The 21,834-nt window shown below is 44.2% G+C and overlaps 1 protein-coding gene across 7 annotated transcripts in view; it reads left to right on the top strand.

Annotated features, from left to right (window-relative positions):
* Positions 1-21,834, top strand: part of ZFAND2B (zinc finger AN1-type containing 2B) — a 113,795-nt gene that overhangs the window by 62,457 nt on the left and 29,504 nt on the right. For 2 of the 7 annotated variants that reach the window (XM_078679147.1, XM_078679142.1), the window contains exon 10: positions 1,551-20,247. The exons of the other annotated variants lie outside the window; for them this stretch is intronic. In XM_078679147.1, the coding sequence (XP_078535273.1) occupies positions 1,551-1,568 (18 nt within the window). In that variant the 3' untranslated portion in view covers positions 1,569-20,247. Of the gene's footprint in view, positions 1-1,550; positions 20,248-21,834 lie in introns of those variants that run through there. 7 annotated transcript variants of the gene reach the window in all.

The following is a 21,834-nucleotide window of genomic DNA, read 5'->3' as shown; positions in this document are numbered from 1 at the left end:
CTATACTGAAATATACATGGAAATATTGCTTTCTCTTCCTCATAAACCTTGAAATTACTCCCACAGTCCTGGCAGTGAATATGCCTTTAACTTTACACAGCAACTTTCTCTTTGGATAGAAACCCACTCTGTGGCACTTATAACAAAGCCGTTTACCCTGCCTTTACACAGGGGTCCTCTTGACATGCTTCTATCTTGAACGGGCATGTACATGCAAAAGAAGTACTATATCCTAACATGACTAGTCAAAATTACAGACCTTCATTCACTTCTCTTTTAGCTGCCATGGAGCTTAGTCCAAATAAATATTTATGTACGTTGAATCAGAGTGTACGGGGTCTGTCCTCTGCTCTCATCTTTGTGCTTCTGGTAAACAGCCAGGATTGCAGAAGCCATGAGTGGTGCGCCTGCATCCTGTGTTGGCACCTTCTACAACTAGTTTGTCCCAAGAGCAGGTTCGAAACTTCCCTTCACAAGTCTGTCTTATCCTTCCTGATTGCACAAACCCTTCACTGGTTAGGGCTCCCCCCACCGCCCCTATGCTGATATTGGGGACGCGGGTCATTCTCTGGCTGCTGTACGTGTTCGCTCATTCTTCACTCTCTTCTGTTGTTGCTAATCTCCCCGGATTACCCCTGTACACCTCCAACGCGCACTCCGGGATCTTGGGCTCTTGATGCTTACACTATGAACGACTGCCCTTCCATATGATCAGATTGTGTCTTCTGTGCCTGCTGGAGATTTCTTGACTTCTTGCTCTCTTTCTTCTGCGCTTTGATCGTTTTATTTCCTCCTCTCTCTATGCTAGGCTTAGTGTTGGCTCATACCTCTCCTTCTCCTTTAGAGAGGGGACTTCCTAAGTGCTGTCCCAAAAGACCCTCCGCTTGCATCATTACCACTTCTATGCAACGCAGATGAAGGGGTGCTCCTCCAACATAGCTAATAATCAGCTATGCAAAGCAGGGAGGGCTATATTGCATTAGCTTAACTGTAGGCAAAAATCTCGTGGCCACAATTGACAATGCCTTTGTTTCTTATTGCTGCACTAGTAGATTGTATAAAACCTCATCTCTGCGTTCCAACAGGAGGAAGAAGCCTCCAAGGAGGAAGAGGTGCATTTTGTACTGACCATCCAGACAGGGTTCTTCAAAGTTTGTCCTGGAGGGCCGGATCCAATGCCAAATTTGTAGCTTATCCCCATTTAGATAGTCTTAAAAATGTGGCATGGATCTGGCCCTCGAGGAAAGACTCTGGAGAACCCTGGATTAGGAGATGCACTTTATTATTACAAGAAAACCGAGAACACCAAATTAGAAACCTCATTTTAAAAGTTTTAAAGAAATAGCCAGAGGAATATGGGACCTCGCCAAACTCCATTCCATGAATGCAGTCAGAATAGTTAAAAAAAGAATAATAATAATTTAAAAAAATGGTTCGGAATTTGATTTTAGGCTGCTGTATGAACATGGTAGGGGAATTTACATTTTGTAGCCAAACGTTGAGTTCAAAAGTGTTGTTTGTAACGTCGATCTTTTCTATTCCAATTTCAGGTCCAAGAAGTCAAATGATTGGTTTGGTTCACACCTGGTGATTCTGTCGCCTATCACAAGCCCTGAGCTTGGTCTGTCCTTGCGCACCATTTAAATTAACTTCGAATGAAAAATCATACCGGAAATTATTAAATCTATGCATGTGCTCCATCTCTTAGTGAGCTTTGAGAAGGCGTTCGCTTGAAGGCGGCACCAATTTTGTAGCATAATATACGTGGGATTCTTTGTCTTCAGGGAACAGGCCCTTGTGCACCCGAATTGCAGCGTAATATTCAAAACATGCAGGTGTCCTATACCAAGGAGTCGTTTCCATAATATATGTTTGAGGCAGAGGTCCTACATAATGGTTTATGGGGGAGGAGGGATCTGACTTTTTTTTGTTTCCTCATTTTGCACACTTGAAGAATGGTTTTCTTTGTTCAGTTTCTGGAGGGAGCTCACAGTTTAAGCCCAAACCAAGGGTATGCTGATGTCTAAGTATATCCACAAAACATTTCTTTTATAAATTCAGGTTCTTTGCATGCTCCAGCCATCTAGCGGTTGGATCCAGAATATAATTTTTACGCTCTGGAAAATAGCATCCAGTGTTCTCGCTCTGAGTTCCAGATTTCCTTGTGGTTGGTCACCATCTACAGATTTCATTATTCAGGTCTGTAGCGATTCACAGACTGCACTAATAGACCAATGTGGTCTAGGTTTGTCTACCTGCGACAGAGAATCACCACGGATAAGATGCTCTTTAGTGGTTAGTCAGGCTGTCGGCTCAAGTATGCAGATGATGGCAAACTGACACACTTTAGGAGATGAATTTGTTGTTTTCTCATATGTGATGGTGACTTTCTATCTGAAGATATTTCTTCCACAGTTTGCTGTTTGGTTCATTAACGAAAATGGCTGTGTGCTTTACATTAGTTAAGTGGGTGGCAGTCACCTGTCCACCAGCAACAGAGTACTGGGCGCAACCAGCGTCTTGGGCATATCTGAGGTTTTCTTCATATCGAAGCGGGTATTAATAGTTACAAGTAGACCATTCAGTCATTGCAGGGAAAATGTGAGATAAACAAACATAGCAACTTCAAAATCAACATCTTTGTATGTTCTCCTCTAGCCATGGACCATGACCTTCTAAAGCATGAAAAGAATGTGTAATAACAATAAGGTCATGTTGGCCCTGATTAAGGACTTTAGGAATTACTGTAAGTCACATCAGAGACATCACAAATCTCAGAGAAGTGGTCCCGTTGTGTAATTCCAAATAGAGCCATAGACTGGCGCAAGAGTGGCATCGTGGTAAATCCAGATGTGCTACAAAATGACCTGGATGCTTTTGAGTGTTTAAGAATAGCCCTCAGCATACAGAAAGACTACTGCTCCGTAAATGTATCCATCCCAGAGATTGGTGATAGACAGCCAATGAAAATGGCTAAAACTGCCTGGTCTTTCATGCCGCCTTCTAGGATGCCTTTCTGGTCCTTCAAAATTGCCGCCGTGATACAGTTCTCTACAAAAATACGCCCAAACCGCTTGGGCTCCCTACACTTTTATAGGTTGCTTCGAGGTTTAGGAATGCACAGACTGTCCTGTGTAAGAAGGGGTAAGCACCTGCAGTTCACCCTGTCCCAGAGCGGACTCCACATAACATTTAATTCCTGTGTTACTTTGATCCTAAAGCAACTGACAATTAGGGTGTTGGGTAGATCATTGGAGACGTTCCAAACCACAGTCTCCCATTCCACCTTAGGAAAGGGTAGAGTGTACCACTAGTTACAAAGGACATCCTTCACACCAGTACATCTTAATTTGCTATACCTCTTAACCAGAATAGTAATTGTACTGAGTGCACAGTATTTCAGAATTACACAGGGTTACAATATCCAAAACCCTCTATAGATAAAGTATAGTTTCGAGGCATTTGTGCTGTAAATACACATGCTTTGCATACTCCTGCCATCTAGTGTTTGGTCCAGATGTTTGCAAGTTGTTTTTCTTCCTAGAAGTCTTTCCTAGTCACGAGGTGCGGTGACTCCTCATTTCGGTGATAGTGCGCATGGTCATTGACAGCATTTTTAGATAGTTTTTGTCCGCCATCTGGTTCGGATATGTACTGCTGCGCTCCGGTTCAAAACCGTTTTCTCTATTTCCCCTTGACGCGCAATCCTCTCTACCTTGATGGTATTGTTTCCGTGCGCACTCCCACTTTTCCGCATATCGTTTTCGACATCGGAACGACCTTCAATCGGGGAGCTTCGTGGATGGCCTTCGAGGCCTACTCGTACTCGGTAGCTCTCCGTCGATGGATCGGACTCCTTTTAAATTTTGCCCTCCGTGACATGCAAAATATCTGCGCAATGACTTACACAAAGAAGCACAAAGAAGAAAATTGACTCTTGCAGATTGTTTCGATCAAAGAAGGCTTTTCGCAATCGTCGGGCTCCACGTCAGGCGATGCAGCATCAAAGCATCAAGGACACGCTGTACATCTTCGGTGAAGACTCCGGCCAGGAAGATATTGAGGCATCGGCGTCAGACAAGGAGGAAGCCTTCTCCAAACAAGACTCAAGCTCGGAACTCGAGATCGACCTTGACGCCAAGAAACTGCCGCAGGGTCAAGGTGACTTAAGTACCGAAGACCCTTTGACCCCACAAACTATCTTCAAACAACATAAGGCTTTGGCACCCTGCCCTTGGGCCCGGCAACAAAACCACCGGTCAGGCAGTCAGGCTTGTTACCCAGTCGATTAAAAACCCCCCTCGGAGCCGAAAGCCTCCGGTTCCAAGCATAAGACCGGCTCGGAACCGAAATCCACCGCGGCCAAGACCAAGCAACCTTTGGAGCCAAAATCTCCCAAGCCAAAAGGTCTGCTTCCTTCGATACCAAAACCACTGGCACCGAAAACGTCTGCACTGAAACATAAGGGTACTCCTTCGGATCTGAAAATGGACATGTTCGAGCCATGTGGGCTGCTGAATTCATATCTGTGCATAGATCGCCGCCTAGTGTTGGGTCCGGATGATTGCACATTGTTGTCCTGGAAGAGTCTCCGAAGTATCACGAGATAGGTGGCTCCTCCCCTGGACTACAGTGCGCATGGGCATCCTCTCCATCCTCAGATTGGTTTTTTCCGCCATTGGGTTTGGATGTGATTTTCAACTCGGAGTTTGGAATCGTTATCCGATTGGTAACAACTACTTTCTTTCGGTTGTTTTCTACTCAAATCGTCGAATCGGGCCGCGGGCCTTCTCGACACCAAGGGCCAATCGTCGATGAAACAAAGTCCATTCAAAAGATGCCCCAATTGTAACTCAAAATTTCCACACAGATAAACACCCTGTGTGTAACAAGTGTTTATCTCCTGAACACAATGAAGCCGACTGCTTAGCTTGTGCGCAGTTCCGTTCAAAGAAAACGCTTCGGGTTCGACGAGCAGCGAGGCAGACTATGCAAAAGCCAGCGCCTGACCCGGAGAACATCTTTGAAGACGACGAAGAGGTCGTCGAAGCGGAGGACTCAGACCAGCAGTCGGAGCAGGGGTCGCAACATGACTCCAACTACTACGTTGACGAAGAAGACATCGTCGAGGTAGGGGACTACGATCCAGGCATCGGAGCCGCCGAGGACGACGCCGGCGAGGACACGAGGCCAACTTTAAGTACGGGGCCCAGTCCATTCACTGAAACGCTTCCAACGGCTCAGGTCGAGGCATCGCCGGAAGGCCTTAGCCAAGATCTAAAAATCGATTCTATGGCCCCGCAATCCAGCCCGGCTAAGAACATACGGCAAGAGCCATCGGTGCAACATTAACATTCCCTGGTAATATCGAAACCGAAAGTTGCAGAAGCAAAACCAAAACTGATAGTTCCCACTCTGTGGACCGAAAGGTGCGGTTCCATCGACGCCGACCAAACACAAAATGGCCGTCGACATAGCTGGTTCGCATATCAGGGCTGTCGAGCCAAGAGCCAGTACGCCCAGAGACATGCCTAAACTAAAAGCCGTCGAACCGACGAGATCGACGTCGACGCCAGGCAACACAAACAAAGGACTCCAGCGGAACATGGTTGTCGAACCGAGACAACAAGGTGAGAAGCCAAAGACGGTGCATACGGGGACACTCGAGCCGAAGGCAAGAATCGAGCCCAAGGGGGCGATCGAGTCGAGGCAAAACGTCGCTCCAAAACAGGCTCCAAAGAAGACACACGGCCACAAAGTGGTTATCAAACAAACAAAGACTGTCTGCTCGATAACACTCCCGGCACCGAAAAAGGGCATACAGCCTAAAAAGACTGTTGAAGCACAAAAGAGCCTTGGACCGATAAAATTCGTACTTCGATGCACATACGCCAAAAGACGGTCGAACCGACAACGGAAATCGAACCGACACACACAAGAAAGGCGATAACAGGGAAAAGGGCTCAAGCGTATGAAGAGCAAGAGCCCTCCACAGAGGAGCAAACAAAACTCTATGTGGACCCTGATACTGGCAAACTTACCGTCCTAAAAAGGAAAATCAGACCAGACACTTCTGCTGAAACCTACCGCATTCCACTCAAAAAGAAAAGAGACTCTGCTACATCTCCAACTCTCTTTGAGCCCATCAGCACACATGTGCAAGAAACTTATACATATTCTCCCACACGCACGGAGGAGGATATGGAATATGAGGATAATGAACTGTATAATTATCCAGTGGATGATGACCAAGACAACCAAAATGAACCGTGGTCTGGTCATGTAGATCCCGTAGACTCACAGACCATGCAAGATACTGCGGCATACTCTGTAAAAACTTCGCCTACAGAGGACACAGCTGCTTTCAATGCATTAATCGAAAGAGCAGCATACAACCACCACGTGGAAATGCATGCAGACCCCATTGAGGAGGACTTCCTTTTCAAAACTTTCAACACTTCTGAAAGATCAGTAAAAACATTGCCAATGCTAAAAGGGGTGCTTAAACATGCAGGGGACATATTTAAGGAACCAACTAGGGCAAGAGTCATTAACCCAAGGATAGAAAAGAAATATAGGCCAGCACCAGTGGAACCTACATACATTAAGGGACAGCTGCCATTAGACTCTTTGGTAGTATCCAATGCACGCAAATGTGCTAATTCTCAAACTACGGGCGAGGCTCAACCTCCAGACAAGGAGTCTAAAGTTTTTGAGGCTTCAGGCAAAAGGGTAGCTGCTCGAGCAGCTAACATATGGAGAATCTCTAACACACAAGCCCTGTTAGCCAGGTATGACAGGGCACACTACGACACACTTGAGCACCTTCTCCAGCATCTACCTGACCTTTATAAGGAACAGGCAGAGTTTCTAATACAGGAGGGAAAGTTAATATCCAACGCCTCCAAGTGTGCGTTAGACGCAGCTGACACAGCAGCCAGGGCTATCAATACCAGTGTCATGCTCAGAAGACATGCGTGGCTCCACATCGCTGGGTTCAAAAATGAGGTTCAGACCACTTTACTTAATCAGCCAGTGAACCCTGATTATTTGTTTGGCCTTAATGTGGACACAATATTAGACAAAATGAAAAAGGATACCGAGACAGCCAAGTCTATGGGAGCCTTGCAGTCACAACAATACAGAGGCGGCTCCTTTCGTCGCTCTGTCAACAGAGGAGCTGCAAGAGGAGGGTCAGCGCAGCAAACCTCATACAACCAAGGCAACACGCAAACCACCTACAACAAGAACAATAGAGGTGGATACCGTGGCAATAACAGCAAAGTTAGAGGACGAGGGAATAACACCACCAGATCCTCTACCAATACAAATCAGTGACTTCTTGTCACTGCCCCCCAGACCATATAACACCGGTCGGGGGAAGATTACAGCAGTTCCTGCAAGACTGGGAAAACATAACTACAGACAGGTGGGTGAGGCAAATTATCCAGCATGGCTATTGCCTAGAATTAATCTCCACACCACCCAACATACCCCCAAAACATTGTCCTATGTCCGCAGAACACCTACACTTATTGCAGCAAGAGGTCATCAGCATGCTACAAAAAGGGGCCATAGAACTAGTACCCTTAGAACACCAGGGTACAGTGGTATACTCACTCTACTTCCTAATCCCCAAAAAAGATGGGTCTCTCAGGCCAATCTCAGACCCTTAAACCAATACATTTTATCAGAGCATTTCCACATGCTCACTCTACAGCAGGTATTACCACTGTTGCGTCAGGGAGACTTCCTCGCAACACTAGACCTCAAAGATACATATATTCCATATATGTATCACCCAGAAATATCTCAGGTTCACCATACAAAATCAGCACTATCAGTTCAAAGTCCTTCCTTTCGTGGTGACAACAGCCCCCAGAGTGTTTACCAAGTGCCTAGCGGCAGTAGCTGCACATCTCCAAAGACAGCATATTCATGTCTATCCATATCTGGACGACTGGCTAATACAAGCACAGTCAGCCCAGCAATGTGCCAGCCACGTGTCACGCACTATTCACCTCCTGCACAGTTTAGGTTTCTCGCTGAACTACCCAAAGTCCCATCTTCAGCCTGCCCACGTACAACAATACCTGGGAGTGACAATAGACACTCTGGCAGGGAAAGCACAGCCGAATTCTGTCAGAATAAACAGCATTCAGACACTAATCCAAAGATTCAAGCCCCAACACTCGCTCCCGGCCCGAGTGTTTATGCAACTAATAGGTATGATGGCCTCATGCATTTTCATAGTTCCTCACGCGAGACTACACATGCGTCCGCTGCAGGAGTGCCTAGCACGTCCGTGGAACCAGGCTCAAGGTCAATTAGACAACCTAGTGTTGGTGACCAGTCGTGCGTACAACTCTCTGCATTGGTGGAACCCACAAAACCTTTGCAAAGGACGACTGTTCCAAGAGCCTGTACCACAAGTAATCTTAATGACGGACGCATCCCTAGTAGGGTGGGGAGCCCATGTCCTCCACCACACAATACAGGGCTTATGGACCACGCAACAGAAAAAAATGCACATCAACCTACTGGAGCTGATGGCAATTTTTATGGCAATGAAAGCTTTCAAAGTACATCTGTGCAACAAGACCGTGTTGATCCGGACGGACAACATGACTGCGATGTACTACATACAGAAGCAGGGAGAAACACACTCTCCACAGCTGTCACATCTAGCTCAAAGCATGTGGAAGTGGGCCACTCAGAGAAACATTTTTCTCATAGCCGAACACCTCCCAGGCAAGGACCATCTAATAGCTGATTTGCTCAGCAGACACAGTCAACAGATACACGAGTGGGAGATTCATCCCACAGCGCTTCAACCATACTTCCAACAGTGGGGACAACCAGAGATAGACCTGTTCGCCACAAAACGCAAAATGCCGGTACTTCGCCGCAAGGTTCCCGCTGTCTCAGGGCAATGAGATATGGATGAACTGGTCAGGCAAATTTGCCTACGCTTTTCCACCAGCACCGTTGATACCGCTAGTGGCACGAAAACTGTGACAACACTCCATGACGCTAATCCTAGTTGCTCCAACATGGGCGAGGCAACCGTGGTACACCACTTTCCTAGAACTTTCCGTGGTGCCTCATCAAAGACTAAAACTAACGCCCAGTCTCTTAACCCAGAGCCATGGAGACATTCAGCACCCAGATCCACAGCAAGCCCTAACTATTCAAGAGCCATTCTTCCAAAACTTGGAACCCACTCCTGAGGCGGAAGCCGGGAGCTGGTGGTACGCAATCACTTACTTTTAAAAATTTTGACTGTCACTTGTATTTACTGTATTTTTAAAACGAAGCATACCTCCTTTGATCTCTCTTGGGGCAGAAGCCCATTGCCTGCATACCGCACTGCCGATTTGATCGCTGTTGCGGTCATAGCTACTTAAGCGGCCGCCATCGCTGGCCACGCCCCCCTCGAGGACACGCCCCTCCGCCCAGCATAAAAGGCGCTGACAACAAGCGTCCTTACAAACTTGGAACCCACTCCTGAGGCGGAAGCCGGGAGCTGGTGGTACGCAATCACTTACTTTTAAAAAGTTTGACTGTCACTTGTATTTACTGTATTTTTAAAACAAAGCATACCTCCTTTGATCTCTCTTGGGGCAGAAGCCCATTGCCTGCATACCGCACTGCCGATTTGATCGCTGTTGCGGTCATAGCTACTTTAGCCATCGCCGGCGTGCTCGCTGGCCACGCCCCCTCGGACACACCCCCCCCCCACGTTAAATATGTGCTTTAGCAGGAAGAGCAGCGGACGAGCACAGCGGGAGCGCCGTCTGCGCCTGTCCGCGCCAAGAACGCGACAGGCGCAGGAAACTCCGGACAAGAACCCTCCGCGATAAAATACCAGCCCGGTGTTCTTCAAAGTCTACGCATAGGAAATGGTTGTACTTGTAAGGTTGAAATGACTAACATCAAAGGGCCCTTTAGCTGTAAGCTCTGCAGGTGGACCTCCTGCGGGTCCCCAGTCAAGACAAAAGCTCCTCTAATCGACTTGGTCGATAATATGTTGCCCTTTAAAGGAGGGATGATCAACGCTCGCTCCATGTGTAACCATAGCCAAGATATAAAAGATCTCATCCTGGAGTTAGACCTAGATTGCCTCCTCATAACCTAAACCTGGCTAACTGATAATAGTAACCCAGACCTAGCCATTGCCCTCCCACAAGGCTACACCATCCTTAGGCAGGACAGGCTGAAGGGGAGAGGTGGAGGAGTAGCCTTGGTGTTAAGAAACCACTTTAAATGCCACACATTCAATTTAGACTCCCTCAAAGGTATAGAAGGCCTCGGCTTTTCCATCAAACTGAACGAGACCTCCTCCTTCTCAGGAAGACTAATCTACCGCCCCCCGGGCAATGCAACCAGATTCCTAGAATCTCTCAGTGACTCTTTAGGTCAGCTTCTCATTCGATACCCACACTTTACTCTCCTGGGTGATTTTAATTTGCACCTCGAATCCAGAACCGACCTACAGGCTCTTAATTTTCATCAGACCCTGGAAATTTTTAACCTTCAACAAAGGGTTAAACAGCCCACACATCAAGCTGGACACATACTAGATGGGGTATGTACGAACTTTCCCCTTCTAGCAACCCAATCTCCTGTCCCACAAATCTGGACCGATCATAGTCTGATCCCGTTTTGCATCAAAACCTCACGCCCCCAGAATCCAATCAAATCCAGTTCACATTCTGAGAACTATGTTAACTGGAAAATGGTAGAGGAAAATTTCAAGCTTAAACCTATCATCCAGACACAGATCCCTAGGCTGACTGGCGACGTAGAACATGACTCAAAACACTTCCAGAGCTGGATGCAGCATGAAATCAAAGTACGTGCACCACCCAATCGTCACCGAAGAATGGAGAAAAGATGCAAGACAAATGCCCCCTGGTTTACTCCAGATTTAGCCAAAGCCCATCTATTATGTAAAAAAGGCGAACGCAAGTGGCGTAAAACTTACGACACGGCAGACAAACTCTTATATCCAGCTGAGGAAGATATATCATTCCAGCATAAAAATTGCCAAGAAAGATTTTTATATCAATGCCATCAAGGATGCCAAACAAAAACAAAAAACATTGTTTTCGATAGTCAAGACTTTTACCCATCCCAGAGCGTTACAGCCTGAAATACCTCCATCCCAAGAGTTCTGCAATCAAATAGCTGACTTTTTTGAGGAGAAAATTGACTCAATACAGGAAAAATTTGCCCTATACACCAAGTCTCTCAGACTTATACCCTCTCTGATCAGGGAGATAACACAATTGGAAGTCTTAAAATTTTCACACTGGTCAGTCTATCCCAAACACGGGAAGTCATCCTAGCCTGTAAATCAGGAGCACCCTCTGACCCCTGCCTCCCAAGAATTCTCCATCAGTTAATTGATGTGGTGAATCCAATCATAAATAAGATTGTAAACTCTTCCCTCAATACAGGTGTCGTCCCACGTGAATGGAAACAGGGAATTGTAAAACCCCTGATGAAAAAGCTCAATAAATCACCCTCAGACCTCACCAATCTACGCCCAATATCACTCCTCCCAGTTTTGGGAAAAATCACTGAACAGATGGTCTATAGAGAACTAAAAAGCCATATAGAAACATGCAATGTCCTCCATCCCCAACAGTCAGGTTTCCGTCCTCATCACTCTACAGAAACTGCATTGATTGAATTGACAGATTCTATAAAGCTGCTACAGGATCAAAGAAAGAACGCCGTGCTGATTCTATTGGACCTCACAGCGGCGTTCGATACCATTTCGCACTCCATACTGCTGGGCAGATTAAAAGATATCGGTATCTCGGACGTGGTTCTGGCGTGGATAACATCCTTCTTATCTGATAGATCCCAAACCATTGCCTTGGGCCCTTTCCTTTCTGAAGAGAAGAGGGTTCGGTCTGGAGTCCCTCAGGGTTCCATTTTGAGACCTCTACTTTTTAATGTCTATTTGATCCCACTTATCTCCCTGATTGAATCATTCGGCATACTCGTAACTTCGTATGCCGATGACACTCAACTCATTGTGCCATTAGATGAAAATTCCACTAATGCTGAACTAAATCTTAAAAACTGTTTGAAGGACGTTTTCCGCTGGATGGAAAAAAAACACCTGAAATGTAACGGCAGCAAGACAGAAATCCTCCCAATGGGAAAAAATGTCAATTTCTGTCCCAGCCTTTGGTGGCCAGAGGATTCCACTGCTCCCCCCCCAGACCGTAGCGACAGCAAGAAATCTCGGAGTCTTGTTCGACACAGAGTTATCCTTTGACCAACATGTCAGGAATGTGGCAGGACGCTGCTTTGGCATCATAAAATCTCTTAAAAAGTTCTTCGACTTCTTGCCCACTGACTCAAGAAAGGCGGTAGCAGTGGCTCTAATTCTCGCCCGCCTAGACTACTGCAATGGTCTGATGGCAGGAGTAAAAAAATCTACACTGAAAAAAACTCCAAAGTGTACAACACTCAGCTGCCAGACTAGTATTAAAACTACCCAGGAAATCCTCAGTATCAGCTGCCTTAAAGACTCTTCATTGGCTGCCTCTGCACAAAAGAATACTTTTTAAGATTTTAATCATCGCATTTCGGGCATTTAACAACACAGGCCCTAAATATCTCACAAGGCGTTACCCCCACTACAACCCTTCTAGGACTCTACGATCCTCTAATGACAATCAAATAAAGCTAGCTAGGTTTAATCTCAAAACCAAAGGTGGCAAAACCCTGACTTATCTGTCCGCTAGAGCCTGGAACTCCATGCCCAAAAACCTCAGGTCCCAAACCCAAGAAACCCAATTTAGGAAGCAACTAAAAACCTGGATTTTTAATCTCCCAGACTAATGTCATGGCCGCCATCTAATTCTGCTTATGTAACTGATTGCATACTATCATAACAGCGCCAGGATGCTCCTTTCGGAGTGACCGTTGCGCTCTACAAATACAATTACAAATTACAAATCCACGCTAATAGGGGTGTGCTTAGGACAAACCCTAAATTCATGCCAAAATCGGTGTCTCATTTCCACATCAATCAAACAATAGAACTGCCAGTGTTCTTCCCAAATCCACAGTCAGTACCTGAAAGGGCCCTGCACACACTAGATGTTAAAAGGGCTCTCCTATATTACATAGACAGAACAAAAGATTTCAGGAAAACAAAACAGTTGTTTGTTGCTTTTCACCACAACACAAAGGCAACCCCATTTCTAAATCTGGGTTAGCAAGATGGATTGTTAAGTGCATTCAAATATGTTATCTTAAGGCAAAACGCACTTTAACAGTTCCCCCAAGAGCGCATTCAACACGCAAAATGGGGGCATCCATGGCTTTCCTAGGAAACATTCCTCTAGAGGAAATATGTAAGTCAGCCACATGGTCCACCATACATACTTTCACAAAACACTATTGAGTAGATGTACATTCCAAACCGCAAGCTGCTGTAGGACAGTGTAGTAACTTAGTCCAGTCGGGTGGAAGTATTTCAAGTGGATTTATTGAGTTGTTAAGTTGTCAAGTATAATTCAAGAATAAGGACCCACCAGGAGCAGCCAGCAGGTAGCTCAGCCCCATCATAACTGTGGTTTATCTTCAATCATCACCCAACATTCTATAGTGCATCACAGCGCAGAGGCATTCCACTTGAATGCATGAAGTTGGTAAAGTCATGCAAAGGAATATGCAATAGGTAGAATATAACATACCTCCTTTTCTTCCAAAACAACGAACAAAATAGCATAGAAACTAAAAGAAGAAAAAGCGTACCAATCATTACGAGCTGACACACCCACTGGCCAGACAGATGTGACAAGAAGGAATGAATAGCAGGAAGCATAGAAATTGCAGAGAAGATATGAATGAAAATAGATCAGATACATTCTCACTCTGTAAATACGAGACAAAGCAAAAGTGAAAGAATACCCAGATTAGAGGAGTGAGATAGAGAAGTAGAAGAACATAAATAGGAACTGTACTTCCCTTTCTTCCCAACGAATACATAAACGTGGAACATGCAGGTAGTAAGAGTGGAACATAAGAAAAGTAAGAGTTTCTATTCTCCTCAACACGAAATAATGAGAAAAGGATGAATAGAACTACCCAACAATCACTCGAGACATACTCACAGCTAAGGAAAGTATGAAAAGGTGAGACATTGAGTAAAAGATGGAAATATCAAACCGAAGTAGAGGAAAGAACAAATAAAGGTCTTTCATACTACTTTGTTCAACAGCATAAATAATTAATAAGTTGAATTGATTAATGAATAACGTTAAAACATTGATAGGTTGTAATGGAAATTACATCCTCAAAAACATTGAAAATGGAGAATACTCTGTTGACAAGCTATGAATGTTAAATATTGAAATATCGATAGGTAGCAATAAAAATTGAAAACCTTTAAAAGTCACATATTGAAAACATTTGATACTCTCTCGAACGTGAATATTTGAATATGTTGAAAGTCACATATTGAAAACATTAAATACACTTTTGAATGTGACTATTTGAAAATGAATGTGAGTACGTCGAAAAGTATCTCACGATGTAGTCCCAAACTAGGAATACTACTGTTATGCATGCATATTGATATAAATTGACGTATGCATGCATATTGATATAAATGGACGTGCACATTCACAAAACAGGAATACTGCACACATGCATGTATGTTGATAATTAAAATAAAACACATGCATGTAACTTGAAAATTGAATTGAATGTTGTGCATTGTAGAACAAGATGAAACAGCATAAACTGCAAATAGAAAGAAATCCTGTAAGTTGTTGAAAATTAAACTTTTCAAAATAGGCTTATTAATCCTAAACAGCAAGGTACTGAATATGAAGTTACATATATCGATTTGTTATCCTTGAAGTCCATATTAAAAACAAGCAATAGGAATAAATTCCATTCACTATTCTTAAGACACTAGATGGCAGCATAGCATTAAGAGTTTGAAATTATGACTGCAAGAATGTACAATAAAATAACGTTGCATTCAGAGAAAGAACGATCACCTCTGAAATGAAATAAAATTGTATAATAAACTTGCAGAAGGTCCAAGCACATATCCGATATAAAGTTGTTAATTCGATTGGTGAGTGTACAAAAAAAAAACAACACGTGTTAACTAGAGAGTATACTTGAAATAGTTATTGAAGTAGGCTCTTATAACCCTGGAGCTCGATCTTTGCCCCCGAGCAATGTGCCTCAATTATACAGAACAGAATTTTCAGATCTACAGTATGTTCTCGTCGGATGTCCTGGATGGCAGTAAAATTGAAATGTACACTCTGTGAAATAGAGCTATAGAGGAAACATCATTACCAGCTTTATTGGTAGACTACCGATCCAGATTGTGACCTCCACACCGGAAGACCACAGTGTGCGTGTTGAATAGAAATCACGTTGGAAGCGTAACGAATAAACTTCGAGTACCAACTTTAATATGCTGATTTGAAGAAGATGGCGGTACGCTGTTACGTTACTGCCGGATGGCTCAAGGTCAGAGCGTGTCGAACGAAGACAGTAGGAAAACTGCAGCCAGAAGAAAGTGTAACGTCATAGAAGACCTTCGCTAATCCCTAGATGCATTTCACACACGTCATCAGAAGGACGGCAGACAGGAAGGAGAGAAGATCGTTCCTGACCAACCGTCAACCAACGGACATCGGACAGAGGAAGGTGAGTAAACCAGCATGCGAGGCAAAGTAAAAACTTAGAGGACAAATGCTGAGAACGTGCAGTCTTTATACACAATCTCGAGTATTCATTGTAGAAATTAAAAGTGCAGAAAGGCATACGAACCTCAAGTCAATGTTATTTACACACGATATACATGAACTAAAAGAGTCCACTTACTTGAAAGCAATGTTTCTGAATGTCCATGAAAGCTCTTTCACCAGGCAATTTGTGAGAACGGAAATACTTGCACTAGGTTAAATTTAAGTAGGAAAACTCAACCTTATTTTGTAGATTCAGTGGGTGATTGAAAAAATGCTTTGAGTGAAACGAATCAAAAGGTAGGAACGTAGACGCTTGCAGGCAGGTTCAACTTGTAGGTATATTTAATGTAAGTAGGCTCACACTGTTTTGTAGTATCAGTAGGTAAACATCATGGTTGAGGTGTCTTGAACCAAGTGCGCTGTAATATTTTTATTGAAATGAATAATTTTCGAATGATGCTTGAAGGTTATGATGAACAGTACCTTTCTTGTTTTGATGTTTTTACTAAAGTGCCAATCGCCACACAAAATGCTTAACCCTTTCTGGTGTAGAAATATAGGTAACTACAGATTACCTTGTAAGACGTACTGAAATTTCAGCAGGGACATGTATCAGCAGGGCAGGCAGCAGCAACTGGAAGACACTAGATAATAGCACTAGATGACTTGAATAGCTTCATTATTGAGGTGCTGTTGTAGAGTTGAATTTGAAGCAAATTTCAAAGCAAAGTTGAAAGTCCTGATTATTGATCAATTTGAATAGGGGTCTGGCACATAGAAGTTGGGGGCGACCGGTGAAAGGGTCACTGGTGGGTCTTGGTGCCAGAATAGTAACTTGCCCCTTTGTTGAAGATCTTGACAGATTTAGTTTCTTGAAGGTTTATTTCTTGAGTTGAACACGTAGGAAGAATATTTTGTTTACTTGTTGAAGATTTTGATAGATTTTTGATTGAAGGTGGTTGATATCTTGAGTTGAACACGTAGGTAAGTTCGATTCGTCGCCATCAAAATGTAGTAACTTAGTCCAGTCGGGTTGAAGTAATTCAAGTGGATTTATTGAGTTGTTAAGTTGTCAAGTATAATTCAAGAATAAGGACCCACCAGGAGCAGCCAGCAGGTAGCTCAGCCCCATCATAACTGTGGTTTATCTTCAATCATCACCCAACATTCTATAGTGCATCACAGTGCAGAGGCATTCCACTTGAATGCATGAAGTTGGTAAAGTCATGCAAAGGAATATGCAATAGGTAGAATATAACATACAGGCTGTTCTAAAAACTCTGTTTCAAACTGCTGCAGCTGGCACAGGTAGCCACCGCTAAGGGAGAAACTGCTATACATTCTATGCACAGATATGAATTCAGCAGCCCACATGCCTCGAACGGAATATGCTACTTACCAGTATGCATCTGTTCTTGGCATGTAGGGCTGCTGACATTCATATCGCCCACCCTCCTCCCCGGTGCCTGTCGCAGCTGTAGCATTCATTCTAACTCTCAGTTTCTTGCATGGACATCTCTTACTGTACAACACTCCACCTCTGCCACAATGGCAAAAAACAATCTGAGGATGCCCATGCGCACTGTAGTCCAGGGGAGGAGCCACCTATCTCGTGATACTTCGAAGACTCTTCCAGGACATTAATGTGCAATCATCCGGACCCAACACTAGGCGGCAATCTATGCACAGATATGAATGTCGGCAGCCCTACATGCCAAGGACAGATGCATACTGGTAAGTAGCATATTCCTATTCCATTAACGCCCGATCCAAAGCCATAAAGACTGCATATCAACCTCGATACTGGTCATATCCACATAAAACCACTACCCAAACGTAAGCTTCAAGAGGAGAAGGACACTTCTTACAAGATCCCCTTGATAAGAAAGACTGTGACTAAAAGTCCCTTTTATTTTCCATCAACCCCACTATCCCCGTCACCTCCTGAGAATTCTTTATAGATTACATATCAAGATTCTCCTCAATCTCATCATGACGATGATGATGCAGATGATGGGGGAATGCCTATGCCAATAGATCCATGGATGGATTACACACTAGACCCCCCCCCCCCCACACACACACACAGGTGACACTGATCCAGACTTGTACCCAACCAAACTGTCTCCTCCCGTAGACTATGCATCACACCTTGAGCTCTCTGCCAGGGCTGAACGTTTCCATGTGATTGAGCGCCATAAGGTATCACTGGAAGAGGATTTCTTATTTGAGACACTAGCATCCACATAGAGGTCATCTCAATTACTACCAATGCTTAAAGGCTTGATGCAGCATGCTGAAGAAATTTTTCAAGACACAGTTAGTCTGCATCCTAACTCCTAGAGTGGACAAAAAATATAAAGCGTCTCCTACAGACCCCATTTTTATGAAGGGACAAGTGCCAATGGATTCACCAGTGGTATCAAACGCTGGTAAAAGAGCACATTCTCAATCACCAGGAGATGCTCCTCCACCGGATAAAGGATCTAAACTAATTGACACCTCTGGTCTGCTCTAGATGCTGCAGACACCTCAGCTAGGGAGATTAACACCAGCGTCATACTAAGGTGGCACGCCTGGTTAAGTATCGCAGGTTTTAAACAGGAGGTCCAACAATCTATCCTTAACGCACCATTTGATAAGGCACACTTATTTGGCCCGAACGTTGACCAGGCGTTAGAGAAGATCAAAAAGGACACTGAAGTCGCTAAATCTATGGGCGCACTTCAGGCTGCATCCAATAGAGGTTCTTTTTGTCGCTCTTTCTACTGAGGAGGGTCAGACAAGACAACATACCCAGATCAGAATACCTCCACTTACAAGGGTAATAACCAGTCCTCTGCTCCCCAGAGGATTTTTTGAGTAGGTTATAGAGGCAACAACTTTAAGGGTAGGGGTAAGGGCATCGCACCTAGAAACACCCCTTCCCCCTACAAACAGTGACTTGCCCACATGTTCCTCTTCTCCCCTCCCCCCCTCATTATACCACACCTGTCAGGGGAAGACTTTATCAATGTAAGAGACTGGAAATCTCATGTAAACAGTTAAACTCTTCTTTACCTCTGATCCAGATCAAAATACTTTCTGAGTTTTCCAATTGTAAATTCCCCGGAACTATGTTGGGCATGGATTGTTACAAAAAATGTGGTCCTTTTCCTTAAGCCTCCTGGACCGGTGCTAGGCTTCTTGCAGATGACTTGCACCAGTTGTCTGGGCTGGGACAGCTTGCTGTGTCCTTAATGCTCATTTGATGTGTTTAAGCAGCAGCTAGATCTTGTGATCGTCCCATTGTCTTACCGTTTGTTAGGCTTCTTGACCCTGGGAGAGTGGTTTCTTATTATTTTTGTAATTTTATTTTTTTAAGAGTTCTATATAGCTCGAACTAGACCCAAGACATCGGGTATCAGAGCACTTTACACGAGCACCAGTTTTGTTACATGAGGACACATTCTTTTTTGTTAGGCAGGGGGAGAATAAGTGATTTGCCCAGAATCACAGATGTTGACTCAACCCAGTTCCCCAGCTTAGAGGTCGACCGCTCTAGCCGTAAGACTACAATATCTTTAAGTCATGAATTGGGACAGTAAGGTATTGAGTGACACAGAGCCAATTTGGCTCGGAGTCCAGAAGACAAGGAAGGACTACACACGTTTAGTAGGACTTGGAGGCATCTATGGGGGGTGGCAGAAGTGTCAGTGTGGCACTGAATGTGGTAAATTGCAATTAGATTGGTGTTTAAATAAGGGATACTTGGATTTATTGTTTACCGTTTTCAAAAGCTATTTCACCCACATACATAACAGATTGAAGGTGTTGGTGAAAGGAAAGAGCTGAGACTGTTGGCTTTACTCAATGTAACCAAGGCCACTAAATCCCAAAGTCTCTATTAAACTATGTGTTGTGCACACAACCAGCCATTGGTGCGCCAGTGCTGCTATTGCCCGAGGGAAGGAGGACAGGCATGTAGTTCCAGGTCTTAAGACCGGAGCATGTGTGATCCTGCAGTTGATGGGCTGATTGTTGGAGGCAGCAGAGAGCATTGAGGCAAGTCAATGTTAATGGTCTAGGTTCTTGATGACTGTGTAAAACCCATGGGGGGCGATCAGTGCCGGTATTTAAGCAGTATGGTACTGAGAGGGAAGCTCTTGGGCAGTGATCCCTGCACTGCACCTCAGTTTGTACCCCAGGAGATGGAAGCAGCAGCCAGTGACTGATGGTGTGTAACTCTGGGATACCATATGAGTTTGGGGGTGCAGGTGGCAGTGAATGAACCTGGTACCGTATCTCTGCACCAGTATGATCTAGGGAATGTTCGTCTCGGTTGTACTGAACAGATCTCCAGATGAACATGCATCGCAGCTTCGTTAGCGAGACCCTGAGTGAAATCTAATCTCTGGCAATGATGGGACTGCGTAAAATATTTTTGTAATATTGGAAGAGATACGATTTGAGTGGACCCAAATTTGTAGTCATGAGACCAATAAAACGATCCTGATTAAAAGTGGTTACAGAGAAAGTTACAATATGTGCAAACTGCTGCAAAGATCTATAATGTGTGGATATTTAAATGCAAAATGAAATGAGGGAGGTGAAAACTATCTAGATGTGGTAACCCTAAATGACTGTTTGGAAGAGTGAGCATTGCTCCTTTACATACAACCTGAACGCTTGACACCTTTAGCTGGTGTATTTTTTTTTTGTGTGTGTGTGAATTATTATGCAGTTTCTTTTGTCCAGCTGCTGGCCTTGCCGGACAGCTCAGGCGAAGTCAGTGTTTAATTAGATGTGAAATGCTGATGATATTTCTGATAGACCACTGTTGCGGTCCAGCACTAAATAGCATTCCAGAGCTCCTCTATTGATAATACTTGTAACATTATTGCCTTTATGATTTCAATCTTAAAATGTATTCAGAATGATCTTATTATTAATGTATTGTAAATATTTTATGTTCTGTTGATGGGGCCAAAGTGACTGTAAATAAACTGGTTTGCTACTAGGGATAAGTAGCTTTCTACCACTAGTAAGAAGGTCACAATATAATGTCCAACTTAGGTCATAATGAATGATTCCCTTGCTCAACCCTTGGTAGTTGGCTGCAGGCAGGCAGGCTTAACTTAAGAGATAGGAGTGCAAAGCATTTAAAAACACCAGTACGTTAAATAAGTGCGAGACAACGAAGACCAATTTATAAAAATTGGAAATATTGTTGGAATAAAATTACACCACAATAAGAAAATCCTATGTAGGGATCTGTTTTCAATTTTTAAAGAACAAACACTTTTTAGTGGCTAAAATTCAAAAGCACCACTTTAGGACATCTGCTTATGCGTGACTGGGACAAAGTCAACGTTTCCGGCTGACCGCAGTGTAGCACGGGTCAGATACAGTTAGCGGTAGGGCCCGGTTACGTTTTTAACATCTGACTTAGTCACTCTTTTGAGATCTTTCTCAATGTTGAGCAAGGCTCCTTGTTAGGCCATGTTTGGGTTAGACAACGACAGCATGGCTCAGCGTAATGTGTCAGTAGTCTTGGTTTGATGTCGCCAGCTTTACTCTTCATGACTGGCAGGTCAACTGATGGAATAATTTAAGAAAAATTCTCCAAATCTTTTCAAACTTTTGGATCTTCTTTTAGAAGGTCCTTTTAGGGTTCCAAAGTGTCCACAACACCAACACTATTAGAAATGGCCTGCATGAAGGTCTTTACGTTCATGGGAGAGGTGCTAGACACATCCTGCATGAAGTCTTTACCCTCATAGGAGGGTTGCTAGACATGGCCTGCATGGAGGTAAAGATCACACCTACCTGTTGAGCAGGGCATTCAAATTGGCTGTGTGCCATTGTGTTGCAGCTCCCCTCAAACTTTCACCCTACCATGTCCATCTTCTTACTTTCGTTATCTGGTGGTGGTCCAGAGGCAGTGGACACGTCTGCCCTCTTTCTTGTTGGGGCAGCAGTAATACAGTCCGCTGGTACAGTCTCTAGAATATAAGTAGACTCCTTTAAAGAGTGTTTATATAGCTTATAGTTGCACTGAGAAGAGATGGCAGAGCTGATGAAACATCTTCCTGAGCAATTCCAGAGA

This window comes from Lissotriton helveticus, chromosome 3_1 (genome assembly GCF_964261635.1).
Source record: "Lissotriton helveticus chromosome 3_1, aLisHel1.1, whole genome shotgun sequence".
NCBI lineage: Eukaryota > Metazoa > Chordata > Amphibia > Caudata > Salamandridae > Lissotriton > Lissotriton helveticus.
Note: the sequence above shows the minus strand (reverse complement) of the source record. Positions and strands in the feature narration are given on the sequence as shown.